Raw genomic sequence first — 20,218 nt, forward strand, 5'->3', positions numbered from 1 at the left:
AGGTTAGCACTATTGTATAGGTGTTTAAAGGGTGATTTTCATCCTGCCAGGTTAGGAAGGATTTTCAACCAGATCATTAAGGGAGAAGAACTGGGACTCTGGCAGAAACCTTGTTGGCCTTACTAGTTTGAATGGATATCTGCGAGACAATATATTATTGAGGATTTTACCACCCCATGAAAGATATGCATGGTTTCTTAGAGATGAGGTACCTAGGAAATAAGATAGAATGGATTAAGATTGAAAATCCATTATCAGTAATCTCCATATTGTTTAGCTCTAGTTACTTTATCTGTGATTAAATCTTTTTTAGAAAAATGGTTATAGTAAATAATTCCTTAGTGTTTATGGACCTGAGTGGTTTTACATGAAGTTTATGTCTATATTTAGGACATAGTTAATACCTGTACATACAAAAGGTGGCCATGTGTCAGTCTTGATGCAGGCATGAGTGGATTGATTTTGTAGTGATTTTATGACAGATTTTGTCATTGATTTTATTACATGTATGGATGGGACCAACCAAATCTGAGTGTGATAAAAAGCATGCCAAGTTCCTTCTTTGCTTGGCTTAAGTTCATATGGTCTGCATACCTTTCATCCCTAAAGAAAAGCATAAAATCCCTGTCCTCATACTCCAAATTTTGCTAACAAATTACCTAGCTTATTTATTTATTTATTTTTGATTCAGATGCATAAATATATCTTGGCTGGATTTGTGTTTTTGAAAATTGCTACTGTGTTTCCAGTGCTAAAACTTGTTTATTGTAGCTTAGCAATTATGTCATGAACATGTCATGTAATTTGGCTAGATAAACATCTAAATTTGGTGTCATTGAGAGCTAGCAGTTAAAAGAAACATGGATGTGATGGCAATAAATGAGTCAGTTGCCCTTAAAGCTGTGAATATCACTATTCTGTTCTGTTTTGCAGAACTTCAGAAAAAAGAATCACAAATAGTGTGTGTGGTGTTATTAACCTTACTAGAATGAGGATTTTTGTTGACTTTGATGATGAATTCTTGCCATGAATCAGAGTTGTGCAGTCAGATTTCCTCTATGTCTCTAGAGGCCTGATTCAAGATAGATATCCTCCTGAAAATATTTTTTCCATTTGCATTATGGATTTTGCTCCTTGGTGATAGGTCTCTCCCTTTCTCTCTCTCTTTTTTTTTTTTTTTTTTTTTTTTTTAAATGATAATGAAGTTATTTGTGAAAGTTGTGTATAAAGAAGAAATTTGACAAATAACACAATTGCTTTGTCTTTCCCTTTTAAATCCAGAGGAATTTACCCACTCTGCAATCCGATTTGGACAAGTTACACCACTGGAAATAGATATTCTCTACCAACTTACAGATTTATACAGTGTTACTGGGTAACTTATAATAATTAATTTTACCATTTAATAATCATATTGCTGTTCTCTATGCAAAAAAACCCTACTCATTTTCATCTTAATTTAAAAAAATTGAGTGTTTTGTTGTATTTCTTTACAATAATTTATTTAATGTAAAATGAGTTTGGTGTATGCATGGATTTTCTAATTGAATTGTGTACATCAAGCATAGTTATTAATTTTCATATTATAGGTATACATTTAAAATAGCAAAACAAATTACTGTAATCCCCAAAGGCTATAATACACTGGTATTTTTAACTTTATTGATGTTTCAGGAAGGTGTTCGCATGTGGACTCTTGGATAGGAATACCTACCTATTGTTTAATTGTGATTGGCAAAATTGTTTAATTTGTGAATTATATCCTTTATTACCCTTTATTACTAGTAATCAAGGACTCCTGAATAATCCGAGGTCCCTTTATGTCCACTTAACAGCTCTAAGAAGAGAATGCCCTTCAAACTCCCAAGAATTCTTTATGGCAGTGTAGCAGAATTCTTAGATATGTGTTCAAATATGACAAGTGTTTTTTTTTTTTAAACTCAGGATGTATTCTGTGAGGTGTGGCCAGGAATACTGTATTGAATATGTTTGTTATTTTATCTAACAGTAATTTACTTTCCTCTGTCTTGTGTTAAGGCGCTTAACTTTGGCAGATATTGAGAGAATAGCACCGCTGGCTGAAGGTGCGTTACCTTACAACTTGGCAGAACTACAGAAGCAGGTAGGTAGAAGTGACATATATATACAAATAAAATTGCTGAAAATAAGTGCATGTTTATGTACATGCATATGAAAAGTTTAAAAAAACAATACCAAAAACAATGTACTTAAACAGATACCAAAGATGTGGAATGTGCTATGTGTATTGCTATAGGGATAGAATTAGGACACAATATTGAGTGTGTTTCTAAACAAGATACTAGGTGTCATATTGAATGGTGGCCTATTCAGATAAAAGAATGTATAGAAACTTGGATTCACTTCACTTCACAATCTAACATTGTAATTATACAATTAATTAAAAATAGTAAAATATATGAGTATTAAATGCAAAGCTTATAAATGTCATCTTTTTTTGAAAAATGTGATGAAACAATTGGCTTAACCATTTATTTAAACAGATCATTGAATTTTACTCTACTTCCTGGCTCTCTGAGCTAGACAGTGGAAGGGGAATTCAGCTTTATTGAGATTGATGAAAAGGGTAGAATTAGAAGATGGAAAATAACAGTAGTAGAAAGTTAACCCGCTGTTTTACCAGACCTTTACAGTTATCGCTCTATTTTAATACACGCATGTATAGTACAGCATAAGAGTCCTAGACTGTCCGTTAGGATTTTTAATATAAATTGTTTCACACTTCTATGGTTATTTGTACAACTGTAAAAACTAAAGAATTAGGACCAAACATTGTGCAGGTCTTTAGCTTATTGTTTAGACTTTCCATTATAGTTACTGGGTACCATACTGCCCACTATCAGGAGTATTGTTAGCAAGTTTACATGATAAGGATGTCTAGATTTGGAGGCTGTATCTTCTGTATGTTTTTGGTTCAATATGTAATTGAGAAGTTGTCTTTTGCAAGCAGGTATGTCTAATGCTAGTTAAGCTGTGATTTAAATTTTACCTTAACCTTCTTCTAAGGTTGAATCCAAGTACTACTGATACCAAAACTAGCAACTTGATGGGAAGTCTCTTATGCTGTGCATAGAAATACTCCGTTCTGTTCTTTTTTATTTTGGGTATATGCTAGGGGATTCCTTCTTCCGAAGCATTTTGTAGGTGATTGTTCTCAGTAGGGTTACTCAGAGGGGGAATTAACTCAAGTGTTAATAATATAAAGCTAATTATGCAGTCAAGAAAATCCTTGAAAGAGGTACACAGCAGATTCAGAAAGGAAGACATACGTACATGGTGAGTTACATGGTTACATAATTATTCAATACAAAGATGGTTTACACATTGGTATTTATTATGCAAAACAACAAAAAAGGTAGGATATGATCTTAGAAGTTTCTGATGCACTATCATTTGTTTATTTTTACTGTTAGAACTTCATAAGGAAGTACAATTCCACATAGAGCTGTACATTCCCAAGTAAGCTTTACAAGAGAATACAATAATGTCCAGTGTTCATCTGAACCAGGGCATTTTGCTCCAAGGATGTCTCCATATCCTTTTTCTCTCTGTAATATATGAAGAAGGGTAGGATATCTAATTCTTAACATCTTGTATGAGTGAATGTCATAATTCTGACTAAACACATATTTGTGTACTCAGGAGAGAAATATAGTTTTTCATTGTGAAGGTTTTTCCTACAGTGTCTCAACAACTCCAGTTCTCTCAGTCAGTGTTAGAAGTTTGTGGTGCCCATGAAGACACCCAAGGGCTCTGATTCCCAAGTAGGCGAAGCCTGGTGGAGGCTGAATTCTGCTCACAGCTTCCTTGATTGATACACAGACAGTTGAGCTTCTAATGAATCAACTGCTGTACTGCCACATCCAGCAGCTCAGCCTGTATGGTGAACTGAAGCTGGTGATGACGTGCATTATAATACTGCCCCTAAATTGCAGTGATTCAGCAACTGATTCCCAAGTAGCTCAGTCATCTGGGTTGTTGGGGCAGGAGGGCAGACAGCTGCCAGTAGTGACCTGGCAAATCTAAGCTACACCATCTCCCAAAAGGTGAAATTCAGATCCTCTACCCTGTACAGATAGTACTGCAGTAAGGTGTTCTGAGTTAAAGCAGGCAGCACAGTGCGGTGACAAAACCACCTATGCCTTGTTCACCATGTGAGAGTCCTGTATTTGCCAGCGGATGAGGGTCCCAGGACTCCATCTGAAAATAAAAGCTTGTATATACAAAGCCTGTCCTTTTTCAGCTCACTTTGTGTACATACTACAACGAGGTTCCTCTAAGTAGGAACCTTTCTATCCACTAGAAAATCTAGGATACATCTCAATGACAGGAAAATCTTGAATTAGTTCAACTGCTATGGTGAAAACATTCTTCTACATAAAATATAGGTAGTATGTGGGACTTGGGATTTATTCTGTTTACTCTTGTGACAGCTTGGTCATCCAGTTGTCTTTCAAACAAACTCATCTGAAACACGGTGTCTGATCTGTTCTTAATGTTACCGTTCTGTTGTCCTTAAGGAATTAGACATATCTGAGGAAATGAAATACATGTATGTGTCCCAACCCTACTTAGTGGTAACGGTCTTCCTATGGATTCCTAAAGACAAGAATGATGGAATTAATTGATGCAGAGATGTGTATACAATGTTTGTCCAGACTAAGGAGAAGTATTTTTGATGAAGTTTCATAACTGCATTCTTAACTGGCAGCTTTAGTTTTAATCGGTGCTTTTGTGGCATTCACCTTCCTGAGTAGATTATTAGGAAATAAAATACTTGTCTCGTTGTATTTTACACATCAGAATTACCTGTGTAGCTCGACAGTGTTATGAAATAAGCTCGCTGAAAAAAGTGTCACTCCTCACTAGAACATATTCTTCTTATGCTCTTGGAGTAATACATTATGCTTTCATCCTGCTCTATGTTCTGTGTTAACAGCGCACAGCAAAAGGAAAGTTCTTTCATTTTCTTCATTTTATAAGGAGCGGTGTTTTACTGGGCCTTATCCTAAGTTAATCTTTTATTACCTGATGTTGTGGTTTAACTTGGCAGGCAACTAAGCACCATGCAGCCATTCGCTCACTCCTCTTCCCCATAGTGGGATAGGGGAGAGAATCAGGGAGAAAAAAAAAAAAAAAAAAAAGGTAAAACTTGTGTGTTGAGATAAAGACAATTTAATAGGACAGAAAATGTGTCCAGCCAGGGCTCAAGCAGGGCACCACAAGAAGCTGAAAAGTCCTTGGCTCTGTGTGAGCACTGCTCTGCAACAACTAAAACATTGGTGTGTTATCAACATTGTTCTCATACAAAATCCAAAACACAGCACCATACCAGCTACCAGGAAGGAAGTTAACTCTATCCCAGCCGAAACCAGGGTATTTAATTTAACTGTATTGATACAATGAAAGATACCCATTTGTGAAAGAGAGAATATCATTCCAGTGAGGTTCAGCTGTCACTAGAAAACGAAAACAAGTCTCTAATCACTTCTATATGGTTTTAAGATCCCTTCTAAAAGGAAAATTAGATTTTTACATGAACTCACTCCATCTTTGTAGATTTGGTGGAAATGGAAATTAGTTTGCTTTCAACCATGTTTACTTTATTGTCAGTTTTTTTCATTGTGTAAGATTTTCTTAAAGCCTGGCAGCTGAATATCCTATGGGGATGACAGCTACAGTAATTTTCTGTTTATAAATATTCATGATTTGAAAGCTATAGCATTAATTACATTCATTTGCATATCCATCTGAACACACAAGTAAACTGCAAACTTTGTGAACGCTTATCTAATAATATAAAAGTGACATTTCCTTCACAAAGAATTTGATTTTTAACATCCAGTGATGTATTCATTAAGATTTATGTCTGAATGTAGTGACTGGATTTTGATGAGAACTCTGGAGCTTCGTAGAAAAAGAATAACCTTAAAACAGCTAAAAGGAAGCAGGTGTGCTAATGTACCAGAAGATTTTTGTGGAATGAAGAACCAGTTCTGTTTCATTTCTAAGTCTTTTAGGGGTATTATTATTGCACGAATCTTTCAATTACATGAATCAAAAGATACCCCTGTATTTTGGAATTTATTTTTGTGACTATTTTGTTGTGATTTTTTTTTTTAAATCAGGAAAATTTAGTGTTTTGGATAGTAAATTTTTCAGATCTGTTGTTTTTATTTGCATTTCATTTGATTCATGCTTTTTATTTTTTTAATAAACTGTTCCACATGTACAATTTATAATTTTGGTGCTATCCAGATTTTTTCTGTTTTCTCTGTTGATCTATATTGTTGGGGAGGAAAATGTCTTGTCGAAGAAAATGGTAAAAGCTGTATCTTTTTCTTCTGTGGAAAAACTATATATTTTTTACTAGTAAGGAATGCATCTTAATCTTACAGGCCTTTGTCCTACATTGTGTACACACAGTGTAACATTATACAATAAAGGCACATTTTCGCACATCCAGTGTAATACCAGCACAAACAGGGTTGCTGACACTGCAGTACGTGCTGTCTTTCTGTGGATGTTCCACTTTTCAGAGCCTCAGTAAGCTGAACATAAATGAGTTAAGAAGCCTTGGTGAATTAGCTGTGAAATATCTGTGTGAAATAATCTTTGTGGAGAATTCAAAACATGCATCGGGGCAAAGCTCTCTGTAGCTTCTGAGGTCCATATCAATCCCAGCTGTGCTGTCTGAAATGCATCTGCAAATGATACAGGTTGCTATTAAGGACAAAAAGGTGGTTGTGTTTGGGAGGTGGGCTTTATTTTGTTTGCTTTAATATGGGTTTTAACTTTTAGTATTTTGGCTAGTTATATAACTGAGAGAAGTTGTACTACATAGTATAAATTCTTCTCTAATGCCCTTATGTATGCTCAGAAGAAAACTTGGCTCATTTTGTGTACTTTACTGTGCAAGTTACATCTTGTTTATCAGCTATTATATCTAATAAACATCTAATAATATGATTGTGAATCTCTATAAATATTTTCTGTAGATATTTGTATTTATTTTAAACCCTAACATATTTATAATAGTGTATGTGATTGAAGTGAGTGAGGTCATCATTATGTCTGTAAGTCATCAACTGTTTGAAAAAGTCTTGCGGACAATGCTTTGGGGAATAATTGACTTTTTTTTTTTTTTGCTTGTTTTGAAGGTATTAAATGTCATGTTTATGTTATGTGGCAATGTATATGTGATCTTAAAATATTTTACCATGATGATGGATGGCGCCTGTGAGATACTGCATTCTTTTTGAGATACTGAGTTTTATTTGAGACAAAGGGGGTTTCCAGGCCTTGCAAGTTCAAAAGCAACAGAATAAAAAGTAGCAAACTTGATTTCTATATCTATCTACTTTTTCTTGACCACAGTTTGTTGTTGTTGTTGTTATTTTACCAGGAATGTGTAAGGAAGAACATGTTATGAAAGGGGTGTTTGGAAAATATGCTTTACTCATTAGGGATCATGGAAGTTAGATGAGAATGACTTTTTGTCTCCTTAACATAAAGCTACGAATTTTTATCACATTCTTTCCTTAACTTCACAAAAGCCAATTCATAGGCATCTTTATTTTCCCATGCAGGTTTTGAAGCATAATTTTTTCTTTTCTTTTCTTTACATAGCAATCTTATGGAGAGTTAGGCAGGCCTATCTGGCTCCAGGTAGCTGAGTCAGCTTACAGGTTCACTTTGGGCTCAATTGCTGGAGGTGAGTAATTTGTCTGGTTCCTATTTTCAAACCTGGGTTAGTAGTCTGTCATGCCAGACTACATGGGATCATCTCAAGTGCATTTCTTGGTTATATACATGAAGAATTGGAGGGCGGAACTACTTCTGGTTATGCCATTCCTTTATTGCTTCTGTTCTAGTATTCCTCCACAAACAGCTGAAACCCTTCAGTAACAAATTTCTTTACTGATAGTTCTCATTGCTTCTTTTCCTGATTTAGTTGTCTTTGTTCTGGACACATGGTTTTATACAATATATAATAAATCCATATATAATAAATCTATTCTCATTGAGACTGTTTTCTGGATTTTCAGTATTGGCCTTTCTTACTTCCAAGATACCAGAGACCTTACCACCTTATATGTTCTTTGTGTTTAAATAAATGTAGAAAATAATCATAATTATATACAAACCAACAATGATGTTGCAGAAATAATACTTCAAATACTTTCTCATAGCTGTTGGTGCTACGGCAGTATACCCCATAGACCTGGTGAAGACTCGTATGCAGAATCAGCGTTCCACCGGTTCAGTTGTAGGAGAGTTGATGTATAAAAACAGCTTTGACTGCTTTAAAAAGGTTTTGCGTTTTGAAGGCTTTTTTGGTCTTTACAGAGGTAAGTGAATAAAATACATGTATCAAGTTAGGGATTTTCTACTTTTTTTTTTTTTTTTTAATACTTCAGGAACTAGTCTTACGGGAAAACTAGGAAACTTGATACCATATGCAATTTTGCTTCTGTTTCATAGAGCTGAATATGTAACTTCCCTTGAGCACTGTTCATCATAATTGCTGGGAAAAAACGTGCCTTTCTTGTTGTTACTGATTTGCTCCTTGGTGCTTAGATTGTTTAAAGTCCTAATCTCTGTGGTGTGAGTGTTGTGGACATGATTATCTCACAAACTGAGGATTGTGGCTTTTCGCTGGAGGCGAACATCCGGAGTAGATTAGCCTGTGAGGAATAAAGATCAATTTTATGGCAAATATTTTTTTATTAAAAGAGAAGAAATACAGTCATTTTGAAAGGTACTTGTTAAATCGGATGTCAGTCTACTTATGCCTCATACCTTTGCAGGTAGCGGGACTACTGTGAGCTAGAAATTGCAGCCTGCAATTCATGTTGCAGTTTATGTATCATATTGTTCTAATTTACTTTAAAAAGTAAATAACTTATATTAAAAAAAACGCTCTTCTAAAGTACAGATTAAGAATTCAAAGCAACTACTTATCAGATCAGTTAGAAAAGGTATCTTAGTTATCTTGTTTTAGTTTAGGAGAAGGTTTTGAAGTAATTTTTATTGCACCAATAAGGTGACTTACGTGAAGGCACATACTAGTCAGTCTTATATTGTTATTTAGTTGAATTCTCTTATTAATTGCCATTTTATACAGAAAGCACAATTTTCGTAAGGATCTGTACATCTTTAGTTTATTTATTAATTGGAGAAAAGTAACTTCTGTGATGGTCACAGACTTTTTTTCTGCATTGCAATGTGCTCTGTCCATGAAGACACTGGTCAGTGCTAGTGTCCTTTAAGGACAGTATCTGAGAAGTCTTTGCATGTCTATGAACGCTGAGGAGTTTTTGGTGATCTTACAGGATTTTGCAATGCAAGCAAGTAGAGGGAGGAATAGGTCAGTGAATATGTTAATGAAATAGCTGCGATCTCTGTAAATTATGATTTACTAGTAAATTTCTTTCCGTTTTTGTTGCCAAATTTTTCATTAAATACTCCTTGAAGTTGCATTTATGACTCTATTTCGCACTTTGATTTCTACAGTGCTTTTCTGTAGTACTGATTCCTTTCTCCCTCCTGCACCCCGACATGGTTTTGCATAGCAGCTCCTAAAGCTGCTTACATGTTATTTTTATTTTGTTTTTCTAACCTTTGGCAAATGCTTTTCATTGATAAGTTAAAAACAATGCCTCTCAATTGAGGAAAAATGTGCTTGTTTTATGGAATGTCAGCTTGTTTAATTTTTTAATAATATGTTTAATAACTGTCTTTAAGATTGTTTAGCATAAAAGGTTTGTGTGGTTCTATTGAAAATATTACGTGTAATGGTCAGCGTGTTTCTAAGGTCTTTGATTCAGTATCGGAGAGTACTAAGCTGAAGCAGCAGAAATGTTTATAGAGTTGACTCTCTGTAACTGTGTTCTTATATTCCTACACTGAATTATCCTAATAGTATTCCCATATAATGGCACAATATACTTATTTACTGCAGTTTAAAAGATAGATTTGAATCGATATTGCAAAGTTTGTATTTTTAAATACGAACTTTAAATTTTTGGTCAAGAAAATCATGACACTTGAATCCTGGCATCCAACTTCAGAACTAATTACAAAATATTTTCTAAGCTCCCTTGCTAGTCTATGGTAGAATACAGAGTGCATGTGTCTGGGATGTTCAGCTGCATGTAAAGGGAGGAGGCAGGCTGGAGGGGAAGTTGTCTTGTGGTGTTTTGTCTGGTAGTTTTTTTTTTTTTTTTTTTTTTTTTTTTTAAAGTGTAGGCACTGCAGAACTGGATTTTCTTTTCATGGTAGATCAGAGATTCAGGCTGGGAGGGCAGCATTTCTTTTTGTTATTGTCAACCTTTCTTTGTGTTTAATAACTACCTTTCCTCAGCATAGTAAGTCTGTAAATCGCACGGAAAGTACTGTGTTGGAAGAAAACACTACAGTGCATATATTAACTGCTGCTCTTTCAGCTTCAGCTCTGAGCTTCCTTTTAAGGAAGTACTAAAAAAAAATCTACAGGCTAAGAACTTCTGGGAATTTTGAATACTTTTCATGAATTTTTAGCTGTTACTCTTTTCACTTAATGGATAGTGGAAAGCTGCATCATTATAGTTTTGTTGATGTTGTTTGATATTCGATATAATTAGCCTGGGATTTTTTGTTTGTTAATTGGCAGACATTTCTGACAAATTGATATTCCCAAAGCACGGAATAACACTAAGAAATGAACACTTTTAATAAAGATAAGCTCTTTAAGTTTTATAATCTTATACATATGCCAAGATGAGTATGGAGAAAATGGATTTTAAAATAACAGATGCTGCTATAATATTGTATGTTAGGAAGTTAAGACTGCCATCTACTGATTTTTTTCTTAAACCTATTAGTTCCTAGAAAGGTGTATGTGCTTTTGTCAAAAGGCAGTTCATTTTGATAGCAGCTATTTTCCAGGAGCAAGAGCCTTTCAAAATTGGTATCTGCCAACTAATGCTTCCCCTTGGCAAGATAAAAAAAAAATATTTAATAGTAAGTGAGTTTAAAGAATTCCATTTTGGACTGAACTAATGAAAATCCTTCATTTTCTTTGTTGACAGAAGCCTTCAGAAATCTCAGGTTTAGTGAGCCAAATAGACAATAGTTGATAATGTGTATATATATCATAATTAACCTCCTGTTTTGAAAAGTAATTCAGAGCTTTATGTGAAAATTACATCAAGGGGCTAAAAAACTCTAACTAAAACTTAGATTAACTCTTATGTGAGTAGACATGTATAAGGTGTTTGTTCAGTCCTTTACCTATTTACCTCTACAGCAACAGCATCAGGCTCGACTTGGTTGTAGAAAGTGGCTCTGCTCACCCTTTTCATTACAAATTTCAAAAAAAAATCTTAGCATAAAATCATATAGGTATGAATATGCAGTGCTCTAGCATCCTCGCATGCATAAATGACATCTACCTCAAAGGGTAACTGCCATATACTTAAAAGGGTATCCCATGTGCAGGAAGGCATTTCTGTAGAGCTCTTGTAAAATACTAGTTTCTTTATTAGGAAGATAATGTTGCCTTATGATGTCTTTGTTTCTATAGGCTTGTTACCACAGCTGATAGGTGTTGCTCCAGAAAAGGCTATTAAGCTAACTGTACGTATCTTTTTTATTTTATTTTCTGGCATCTTTTCGTTTGTTAACATGCACAGGATTTATTTCCTAAAATATGTGAAAGATGCCCACTTAAAAGCACTCTAATAAATATGGTTACACATGTACTTGATAGAGGTTAATAATGAGGAGGAATAACTTTAAACTGTGTGTAATTTATTGTATCTTCATTAGGTTAATGACTTTGTCAGAGACAAATTCACGAAGAAAGATGGTTCCATTCCACTCCCCGCAGAGATCCTTGCTGGAGGCTGTGTAAGTATCCATCCTGTACTATTTGTTCCTAGGAAAAATTGATTCTCAGTCATGTGCAGTACAGTTGGAGTGGCAGTTAATGCATGTGCTTTGGTGATTTGAACAGAACTTTTTTTTCCCATTCACAAGAACTGAGGAAGTACTTTAAGTTACTTCATGAAAATGTGTTCAGTGAAAACTGAACAATATAGTCTTATCTTTCAGATAACAGGTCTGAATGAAAATTCAGTTTAAATTACTTTATATAAAATGTACCTACATTACTCCAGACCCTAACTACATCCCTCATCTAAATGGTTCAAAAACAAATTGTGATTTCATTGAGATGGAGAACTCTATTTCAGCAGATCTCTAAGCAAGATCTAAGTGGTTGGAATTGATATTGATGATAGATTTTTTTTTTGTTTGTTTTTTGCACATTGGATAATTTTGTTTGTGGGATTCCCCAACAGTTGTTAACCCTATAAAATGTTTAAGGCTTGAGTTAGTTTTCTTTTGTAGCAGAGAACACTAATAACTTCCAGTTGAGTAGGCTGACAGACTGGTATAAAACCTCCTCAGCTTACAACAAAACCTGGGGCAGAAAGGTTGTTGACCTCTGCAAACTTTTAATTCAAAGAAGCAGCCCTGAAGGGAGGCTGCTAATAGTTCTGCCTGATTGAATTTGGCAGCCTGGTACATGCTTGAGTCTTCACCTGTCAGTGTACAAAGTTTATTTTCTGAGAAATGTGAGAAAGCAGCTGTGATGTATAGCTAGCAAAAGACTAACCTTTCTTTTTGGAAAGCTCAATAACACAGAAAGCACATACAAATCATTTGTAACAGAAGTGAATATAATTCATTAGTGTTTTTCTCTGTGTTGCAGTTAAATTCACAGTTTAAATTGAACAACTGATAATTATATTATTTTTACGTTCTTTTGTACTGAAATGTGTAATATTAAGTACAAACTACGTTAAAGGCGTTTTCTCTTCCTGATAGGTACTCCTTTTTGAAAATAACTTCTTATTGTCGTACTGTAGTGAACATACAAAAATCAGGGAGAAATTTTAGTTTCAGATAAGCTTTTGGAAATTCATATGCTTTTGTGAATCTAAGCAGATCTATAATCTGTCCAAACACAACCCTTTCTTCTAGCTGATTCTATTAGCTGATATTATCCTCAAAAAGGAGAAACATTTTTCACTCCATTTGGGAGAATTTTAGATTAAGTTAGCCTTTGTAGGAGAGGTGTTGGTCACAGTTTAGCAACTTCAGGGATGCTTTTAATTTCTTTGCTGCCTTCTCTGAATCAGCTGGTAATCTTACCAGTTTTTGACTTTTCTGTCTGCACTGATGCTTAATTCCTTTTTAGCTAATTCAGTTTTTCCTAGGTACCAAATTTTTTATTAGTAAGCCTACAGAGTTTATTCAAAAGGTTTGAAAGGAACAATTGACTAAGGCAGTACCAAGTTAATATGTTTGTCTCTCATGTCCTTTTCATCCATTGTGATAGCTCTCTTATTTGTTGATTTGCTTGGAATTAGTGTTGTTCATTGTATGCTTCTTGTTTGTTTGACAAAATACTATATGAGACATAACCAGCAGTTATACTCAAGGATGTAACTCGTGTTACAGGGGCTTTGTGTATGCAGGGGCAGAAAAGATTTTCTGTTTGGGAAATACTACCTTTCTTCTCCATCTTTCCTTAATTCCGTTCCTCCTCTATTTGTTAGTATAAATTATGGGTTACTGTGGCACTGTTTGGCTTTTGTCTGTGCCAAAATCACTTTCAGTATCTGCATTTGGGTAGCTTTTTATTTGTATTTGTGTGGCATTTTATAAATTATTTAATACTTAAATGTTTTGCAAATAGTAGATTATAAATAGACTGAATTCAAAACATGCTTTTCACCACATTATAGCATCAGAAGAAACTGCATTATATCTGTATGTAGTTCTGAGAGGTGTGCTTCCTAATATCTCTGCCCCTCACTTACCTGTGCTTAGCATTGAGCCTTCTCTTGATTAACAGCAATAATACAGTTCATCATATGAAAAACATAGTGGGACTGGTAGTGGATGAGCTAGCCATATTTTTAGCAGTTTTATAGAGAGGCCTTCCTCGCCTTTGAAAGTCTGCCTCCTTTCAAGCAGTACACATTGTATACACCACTGTCCTCAACCTGGAATCAACAAAATTCTTGTGAGGAAGTGGTGGCAGTTTGGGAAATACTGCAGCAGACCTAGCAAATTCTCCTCTCTGGATGGCAGTGCTGTATCAAAGGCTGTGTAGGGTGTTACAGCCCTCTAAGATTCACAAACAGGTAAAACCTTTGACATTAAAACAGTAGTGATTCAGGACAACCTGCACACAGCTCTGGATATCCTCAGCTCTGGAGCATTCGCAAGAAGTGCCGTAGCAGCCAGCAAAGGGACGACTCACAGAAATGTGCTTCCTCCAGAATCAGCAACTCCAAGAAGACTGCATTAAGAAGATGCTATTTCTGTCTCAGTTGCTGTAAGATTTTGGAAAAACCTTGTGTCCCCAGTAAAAGCACAAGTCTCCGTTCTCATAGCTGTTAACAGAGACATCCACCCAGGCACTGGCCTGTTTGTACGGTCAGCTGCCTGTCAGTTGTCTTCCTTCCTTACTGCAGGGCAGGGACCTCCCGCAGTCAGCCAGTGCTCTGTGTTTCTTGAAACTTACGTGCTAGCCGCTGGGCAATGTAAATGTCATTGGGAAGTGTAGGGTCCGCTCTGTCAAAGCCCAAATATTCCCAGCTGCTCCCAAGTTGTGGCTGTATTTGAAATACGCAAAACAGCTTGTGGGGCGGCTCAGTTACACCGGTCAGGTCATACCTGTCAAGGAAAGGGTTTCTGGTCACTGATGGAGGAAACTGATATCCTATCTTCCTACCTTCCTGAGAGTTTACTGGTTTGTTAATCATCAACAGCACTACCCATGCTTAGACATGTTCTGAGAAAATGATTTCTTTCCCTACTGTTACTGTAATTAATTAAATTACATTTCATTGTAATTCAGTGATTAGCCTGCATTTCTGCATTTGAAATTTTCAGCTACCATTAGCTTTGAGTTGCAGGGAGACTGAGTGAGGCTTTGGCAATGCTTTCCCGTATCCTGACAGCAGCTGGGGAAGCAGAGAGCTCATAGCTGATATGGACAGTGCTGCCCAAAGGAACTTACACACATGACGCATGTGAGTACGTCATGAAGGGCAGGGTGCTGTGGGGTAGCTGTTCCTCCTCAGCTGGGCAGGGAGGCTGAAGTCAACATCTAATGCTGTATAAATGATACATAAGTACTGTTACAGCAGACAAAGATGCTGTGAAGTTACACTGTAGTTCCTATGAGTTACGTAGGAAAAAATGTATTCTTCCCATCAATGCGCCTGGTATTTCGAATGGATGAATGGATCCCTTTTCATCTGAAAGACTTTTCTGGTTTGTGCTGCAGAAGGTGGGTGCCAGAAGGAAAGGGTCTAAGAACCCTTCCTGAAGGTGTAGGCAGTGCATCTGTTGACAATTAGGAGTGGGAGGTGTGTGTCTCTGTGTTTGCATATATATACACAGAGGTCTACTAAAATGTACCATTGATTAGAACCTGTTATGTATTTAAACATTAAATCTAACATGTAGTCTAACTAATTTGGTATATTTGTAGATAAATAAAAATTGTCTATTTGTATATACATGCATACAGACAGACATGTACATGATTTATTTACAAGGCAAATAGAATGTCATAATTTAAAATATTAGTTTTTTATTTAACATGCACAAATGCAGAATTTTAGCTGCCATACTACTACTCTTTAAAATCTTGAGGATAATCTACCCCTTTTGATATACTTTAAACAGATAAAGTTAGAAGCAAAATTCAACTTTACTGCTTTATCTTGATCTCAGTGGCAGGCATTTAAAGTCAGGGAGAAATTTCTTTTTCATTAAAAGAGGCATAAGCTTGCTGCAGGTACGTGAACAATGAAAGCTTTGCCTTGAGAAAGAACTGCAAGTCCTTTTGATGTTTTTAGAATAGACTGCTTCAAGTAACATCTTATTTTAGCTGCTTGTATGGGACGTAGTTGTGGTCCAGGATGTGGTAGTTTCAAAAAGGAAGGAAGGAAGGGCTCGAAATAGGCCTCTCCCCCTTTGTAGCATATGCCTCTCGGGTGGAATTGGAAAGGGCAAGAGGTCTCATGTTGCGGGGTCATTTGTGTATTTCCTTCAGCCTTTGGCATGTCATGAGGCGTTTGCTGTGGGATCTCAAACTACATCTTTTCTCTCATAACCTTTGCTGTCAGATTTAGTTCCTTTATTTGCTCCTTGTAGAGTTATTTTACATGACATTAAGGTTAAGTAGAAGCTTTTATTACTGGTATTTTTGATGTGTATGAATAACCTCCATTCAGAAACAAATTTGTCAACCTTTTTTAAAGTGTCTGTTGTAATTTATGTGTGAAGGGAGGTTTTCTGGGGGGGAAATCTAGGTTTAGTGCACCTTCTCCAAAAGAAATTGAAGGACTGCAGCATATACCTCAGTGAGTATATACTCATGTGCACGTGTATTTAAAAAACATAGCTGACAGCTGAAGTAAGGTATTTTGAAAAAGAATGATGATGATTGCCCGTGATTTGCACAGAAGCATAGAGATTTGTACTGTGACCCTGCACACTGCCAATTCATTTTTATTTTGAGATGCTTTGTGTCCTTCTCTTCTGCATCCTCTTCTGGAGCACTTCCTCTGCTGCTGGAGAGCCCAGGCAGAACATGCCCTCCACTTCATTTATCTTCAGATAGGCAAAGATCTTCTTAAAAACAAAACAAAACGAACCAACCAAATAAAACAGAGCTCTTGCTCATTTGTTAAAGAGCACTCAATGAAAAAGCAAGTTTTCTTGTTACATGTTCTGTGTTAAAGTTCATGCTTGTCTTGCCTGTCCTTGTACTATGGCTAAGGACCTAACTCATTCAAGCAGCTCCACTGAATTCAGGGCAACTCTTCATGTGAATCAAATTACTCCTGTGCAAAACGTTTGCTGAGCTCCAGACATAACTGTATCAAAAATCAAGACTTGGACCGGAGCATTTGTTTGTAATATGGATTGTTTAATTGGGTATCTTAACAGTTACAGCTCTTTTAAGAAAGCTGCTTATTAAGAAGTTTGTCAACAAATGGGCATATGGGAAGAGTTATTTTGGCTGCTCTTCAGGATGTGCAGATTAAAAATAAAACAACTATTAAATAAAAAATTAAAATATATCACATTAAAAAATAAAAATGGATTTTCACATACATATGTAAAGAAATAATGTATATTAAATAGACAGGTAGCAGATTATTGTCTGGAAGGAGTGAATTTCTAGCTTAGTGTCTAGATTTTAAGTTATTTGAATTTGTTTTATTTTTTGTAGTGCATCATATAATGTAGTAAGAGCATTGTGCTTAATGTTTTATTTACCAGGATTTTAAAAAATATTAATGTGGGAAAATTGTAAACATCTGAAATTGTTATTTTCTGGTTAATGCAAGATCACAGAATCACAGAATTTCTAGGTTGGAAGAGACTTCAAGATCATCGAGTCCAACCTCTGACCTAACACTAACGGTCCCCACTAAACCATATCCCTAAGTTCTACATCTGAACATCTTTTAAAGACTTCAAGGGATGGTGACTCCACCACTTCCCTGGGCAGCCTGTTCCAATGTCTCACAACCCTCTCAGTAAAGAAGTTCTTCCTAAGATCCAACCTAAAACTCCCCTGGCGCAACTTAAGGCCGTTCCCCCTTGTCCTGTCACCAGGCACGTGGGAGAAATAGGGTTATTGCTTAACAGAACTTGCCAGATAAGATTTAAAAATTTTTTTTTTTTAGATTGAAACTTGTCCAAGCAGGACAGTCATTTCATCTTGCATGCATAGGTGTGTATAAATGATAGGAAAGGGTAAGTTGAGAAGTAAACAGTGTCTGAAGAACAGCTTTGGACATGAGTGCTGTCAGGGAACCCAGAAAACTCAGAGCATTAAGTCCAAGAAACAGAAGAGGGGATCATTTTGCCTGTTCTGGGAATCCCAGTGATCCCAGTTGCAATAACGTCCACAAAAATGTAGGCTTTGATTTTTTTTTTCAGAGGGGTGAAGAAGTGAGAGAATAAAATCAAGACTAACAACATAGATTGGTTATTTGAGCAGAACTGCCAGAGATATTAATCCCCACTGCAGTAATCACTCAAAAGCAGGGGTTGATCTGCCACTGTTTGGATCAAGGTGTGTTAGTAAGTCCATAACAAAGATTTTTTAAAATGTCAATAGCGAGTGAAGTAATAAACAGGGTTTGCAGGATGCCAGTACACTCAGCAGAGGTTCAGTGAAATGTCTGATGCTTGGTCAATGAAAATTTTGAGATTTCATGCTCCTACATTCCGTAGACACTACCTGAGTGCTTAATCGTTCTTGGTAAGAGCTGTTGAAGTCCTGTTCTCAAGTCTAAAATAAACTTTTAAGGCATGTTCCAGGGCTAGTCTCAGTTTATTGTGCCTGTTGCTGGAGGGAGGAAGATTGTGCTATAGCCAGAGACATAACAGAAAGGATTAGTGTTCATTAGTCCTGAATCAATTAGCAGAGAATGCCAGGAGGTGTTAGTGCAGACTAGTGATATTTTTTTGCATACACACACACACAGCATCACAAAGAGAGTTTATTTCCTGGGCAATCTAGAAGTGAGGAAAAAAAAAAGCATTAATTGCAGATGTTCTGCATCTTTTTTCTTTGTTAGTGTTTGATGGGTTAGAGGAAAAGATCAGGCATTCATATGGAAGAAATGCTGCTTAAAGTTGGTTGTATTCAAGTGGCTGTATACCATACATTTTAAGGAAATGGTCTCAATTTTTAAATCAACAGAGATGGCCTAGAAAAAAGGGAAAAAAGCAAGTTAGTAACATTTATTTGTTTTGTGATGAACCACACACTTCTCCAGAGGTGAATGGTAGGTACCTACAGCATGCCAAAGAGAAATCTCTGTCATTTTAAATAGGTGTACGCATGTACCTATCATATGGAAACTGAAACAGAGCTCTTTGGTTAGTTAAAGTGTAGAATCTGAAGCTGCTGTGCAGCACTATTGCTAGGAACAAATAAGTAAGGCAGTCCGTCAGCACTGTGTAAAATATCATGCTCAGAGAAAGACATGACTCCCATTTTTATTCAGTATCATATTTTGAAATGTTACTCTCCCTATTTAAATTTTATATTTTGTTTCCAATTAGAACAATTAGTCTGCTAAACAAAACTCCAAACACCTTTTCTAATAGTTTAAAATTAGACCATTAAATGCAAATTTACCTTTTAAACAGCATCACCACTAAATGCTAATAGCATGTCTACACATTGGTGATGGATTATTATTGAATAAACATAAGGTCTTCTTTGTAAGTGTTTGATGCTCTAGTAGCACGAGTGTAATGACAATTTTAGTCTAGTATTTAGTATTTAGTCTAGTATTTAGTATTTATCTGATAGACTTTTACACAGTTTCAGGACTTGTAGAAAGGAGAATAGCAGAGACAAACCACATTAATCACCTTAGTGGAACATAAACATATAAACGTACATGAATCAGGATTTTGTACAAAACCATGATTTCTGATTTGGGCCTTTAACTTCCAGACAAGTGCTTTATTAACTGTCATAGATTTTTATATGAGAATATGAGCCAATGCAGCAAGAAGTGAAGGCACTCAGCACCTTGAAGAAACCAGCGTGTTGCCACATGCTCTAGTAACGCAATTTACTTTCTTTTTCTTTGGGTTTGCAGGCAGGAGCTTCTCAGGTCATCTTCACTAATCCACTGGAGATTGTAAAGATTCGGTTGCAGGTAGCAGGAGAAATTACTACAGGACCCAGAGTCAGTGCCCTCTCTGTTATTAAAGATTTAGGTCTTCTTGGTCTTTATAAGGTACGTGTTTCTGCTTTGAGTGACTTCATTATAGCTCTGTTAACCTGTTTTATGCTAAACCTTTACAGTGTTGAAACAAAAACTGCATTAAAAACAAAGAAACCTTTTGAATTTAAAACCGATTTCTTCCTGCAGGGCAGCCCCACAGTGGAAAACTGAAGAAAACCCACTTCTATATTAATGGCAGTGGGATACATAAAAGTACTCCCCCATTCTATCCTCTAGGCTTTTATACCAAGCTACGGGGAGTCCTGTATTGCAGACCTGCTGGCTTCTGGCACTGATAATTTCATTTGGTGGGGTTTTGTGAAAAGTTTCTTGAGCTTTCCCTG

The 20,218-nt window shown here is 36.0% G+C and overlaps 1 protein-coding gene across 4 annotated transcripts in view; it reads left to right on the forward strand.

The window, feature by feature from the left end:
* The window catches only part of SLC25A12 (solute carrier family 25 member 12), a 50,570-nt gene that overhangs the window by 24,723 nt on the left and 5,629 nt on the right, over positions 1-20,218 (forward strand). For all 4 annotated transcript variants that reach the window (XM_084524469.1, XM_084524471.1, XM_084524470.1 and 1 more), the window contains 7 exons: positions 1,282-1,375; positions 2,038-2,122; positions 7,669-7,753; positions 8,232-8,390; positions 11,606-11,658; positions 11,851-11,931; positions 19,746-19,886. In XM_084524469.1, coding sequence (XP_084380595.1) covers positions 1,282-1,375; positions 2,038-2,122; positions 7,669-7,753; positions 8,232-8,390; positions 11,606-11,658; positions 11,851-11,931; positions 19,746-19,886 — 698 coding nt within the window. The remainder of the gene's footprint in view (positions 1-1,281; positions 1,376-2,037; positions 2,123-7,668; positions 7,754-8,231; positions 8,391-11,605; positions 11,659-11,850; positions 11,932-19,745; positions 19,887-20,218) is intronic.

Source organism: Aythya ferina (assembly GCF_964211825.1).
Source record: "Aythya ferina genome assembly, chromosome: 6".
Classification (NCBI taxonomy): domain Eukaryota; kingdom Metazoa; phylum Chordata; class Aves; order Anseriformes; family Anatidae; genus Aythya; species Aythya ferina.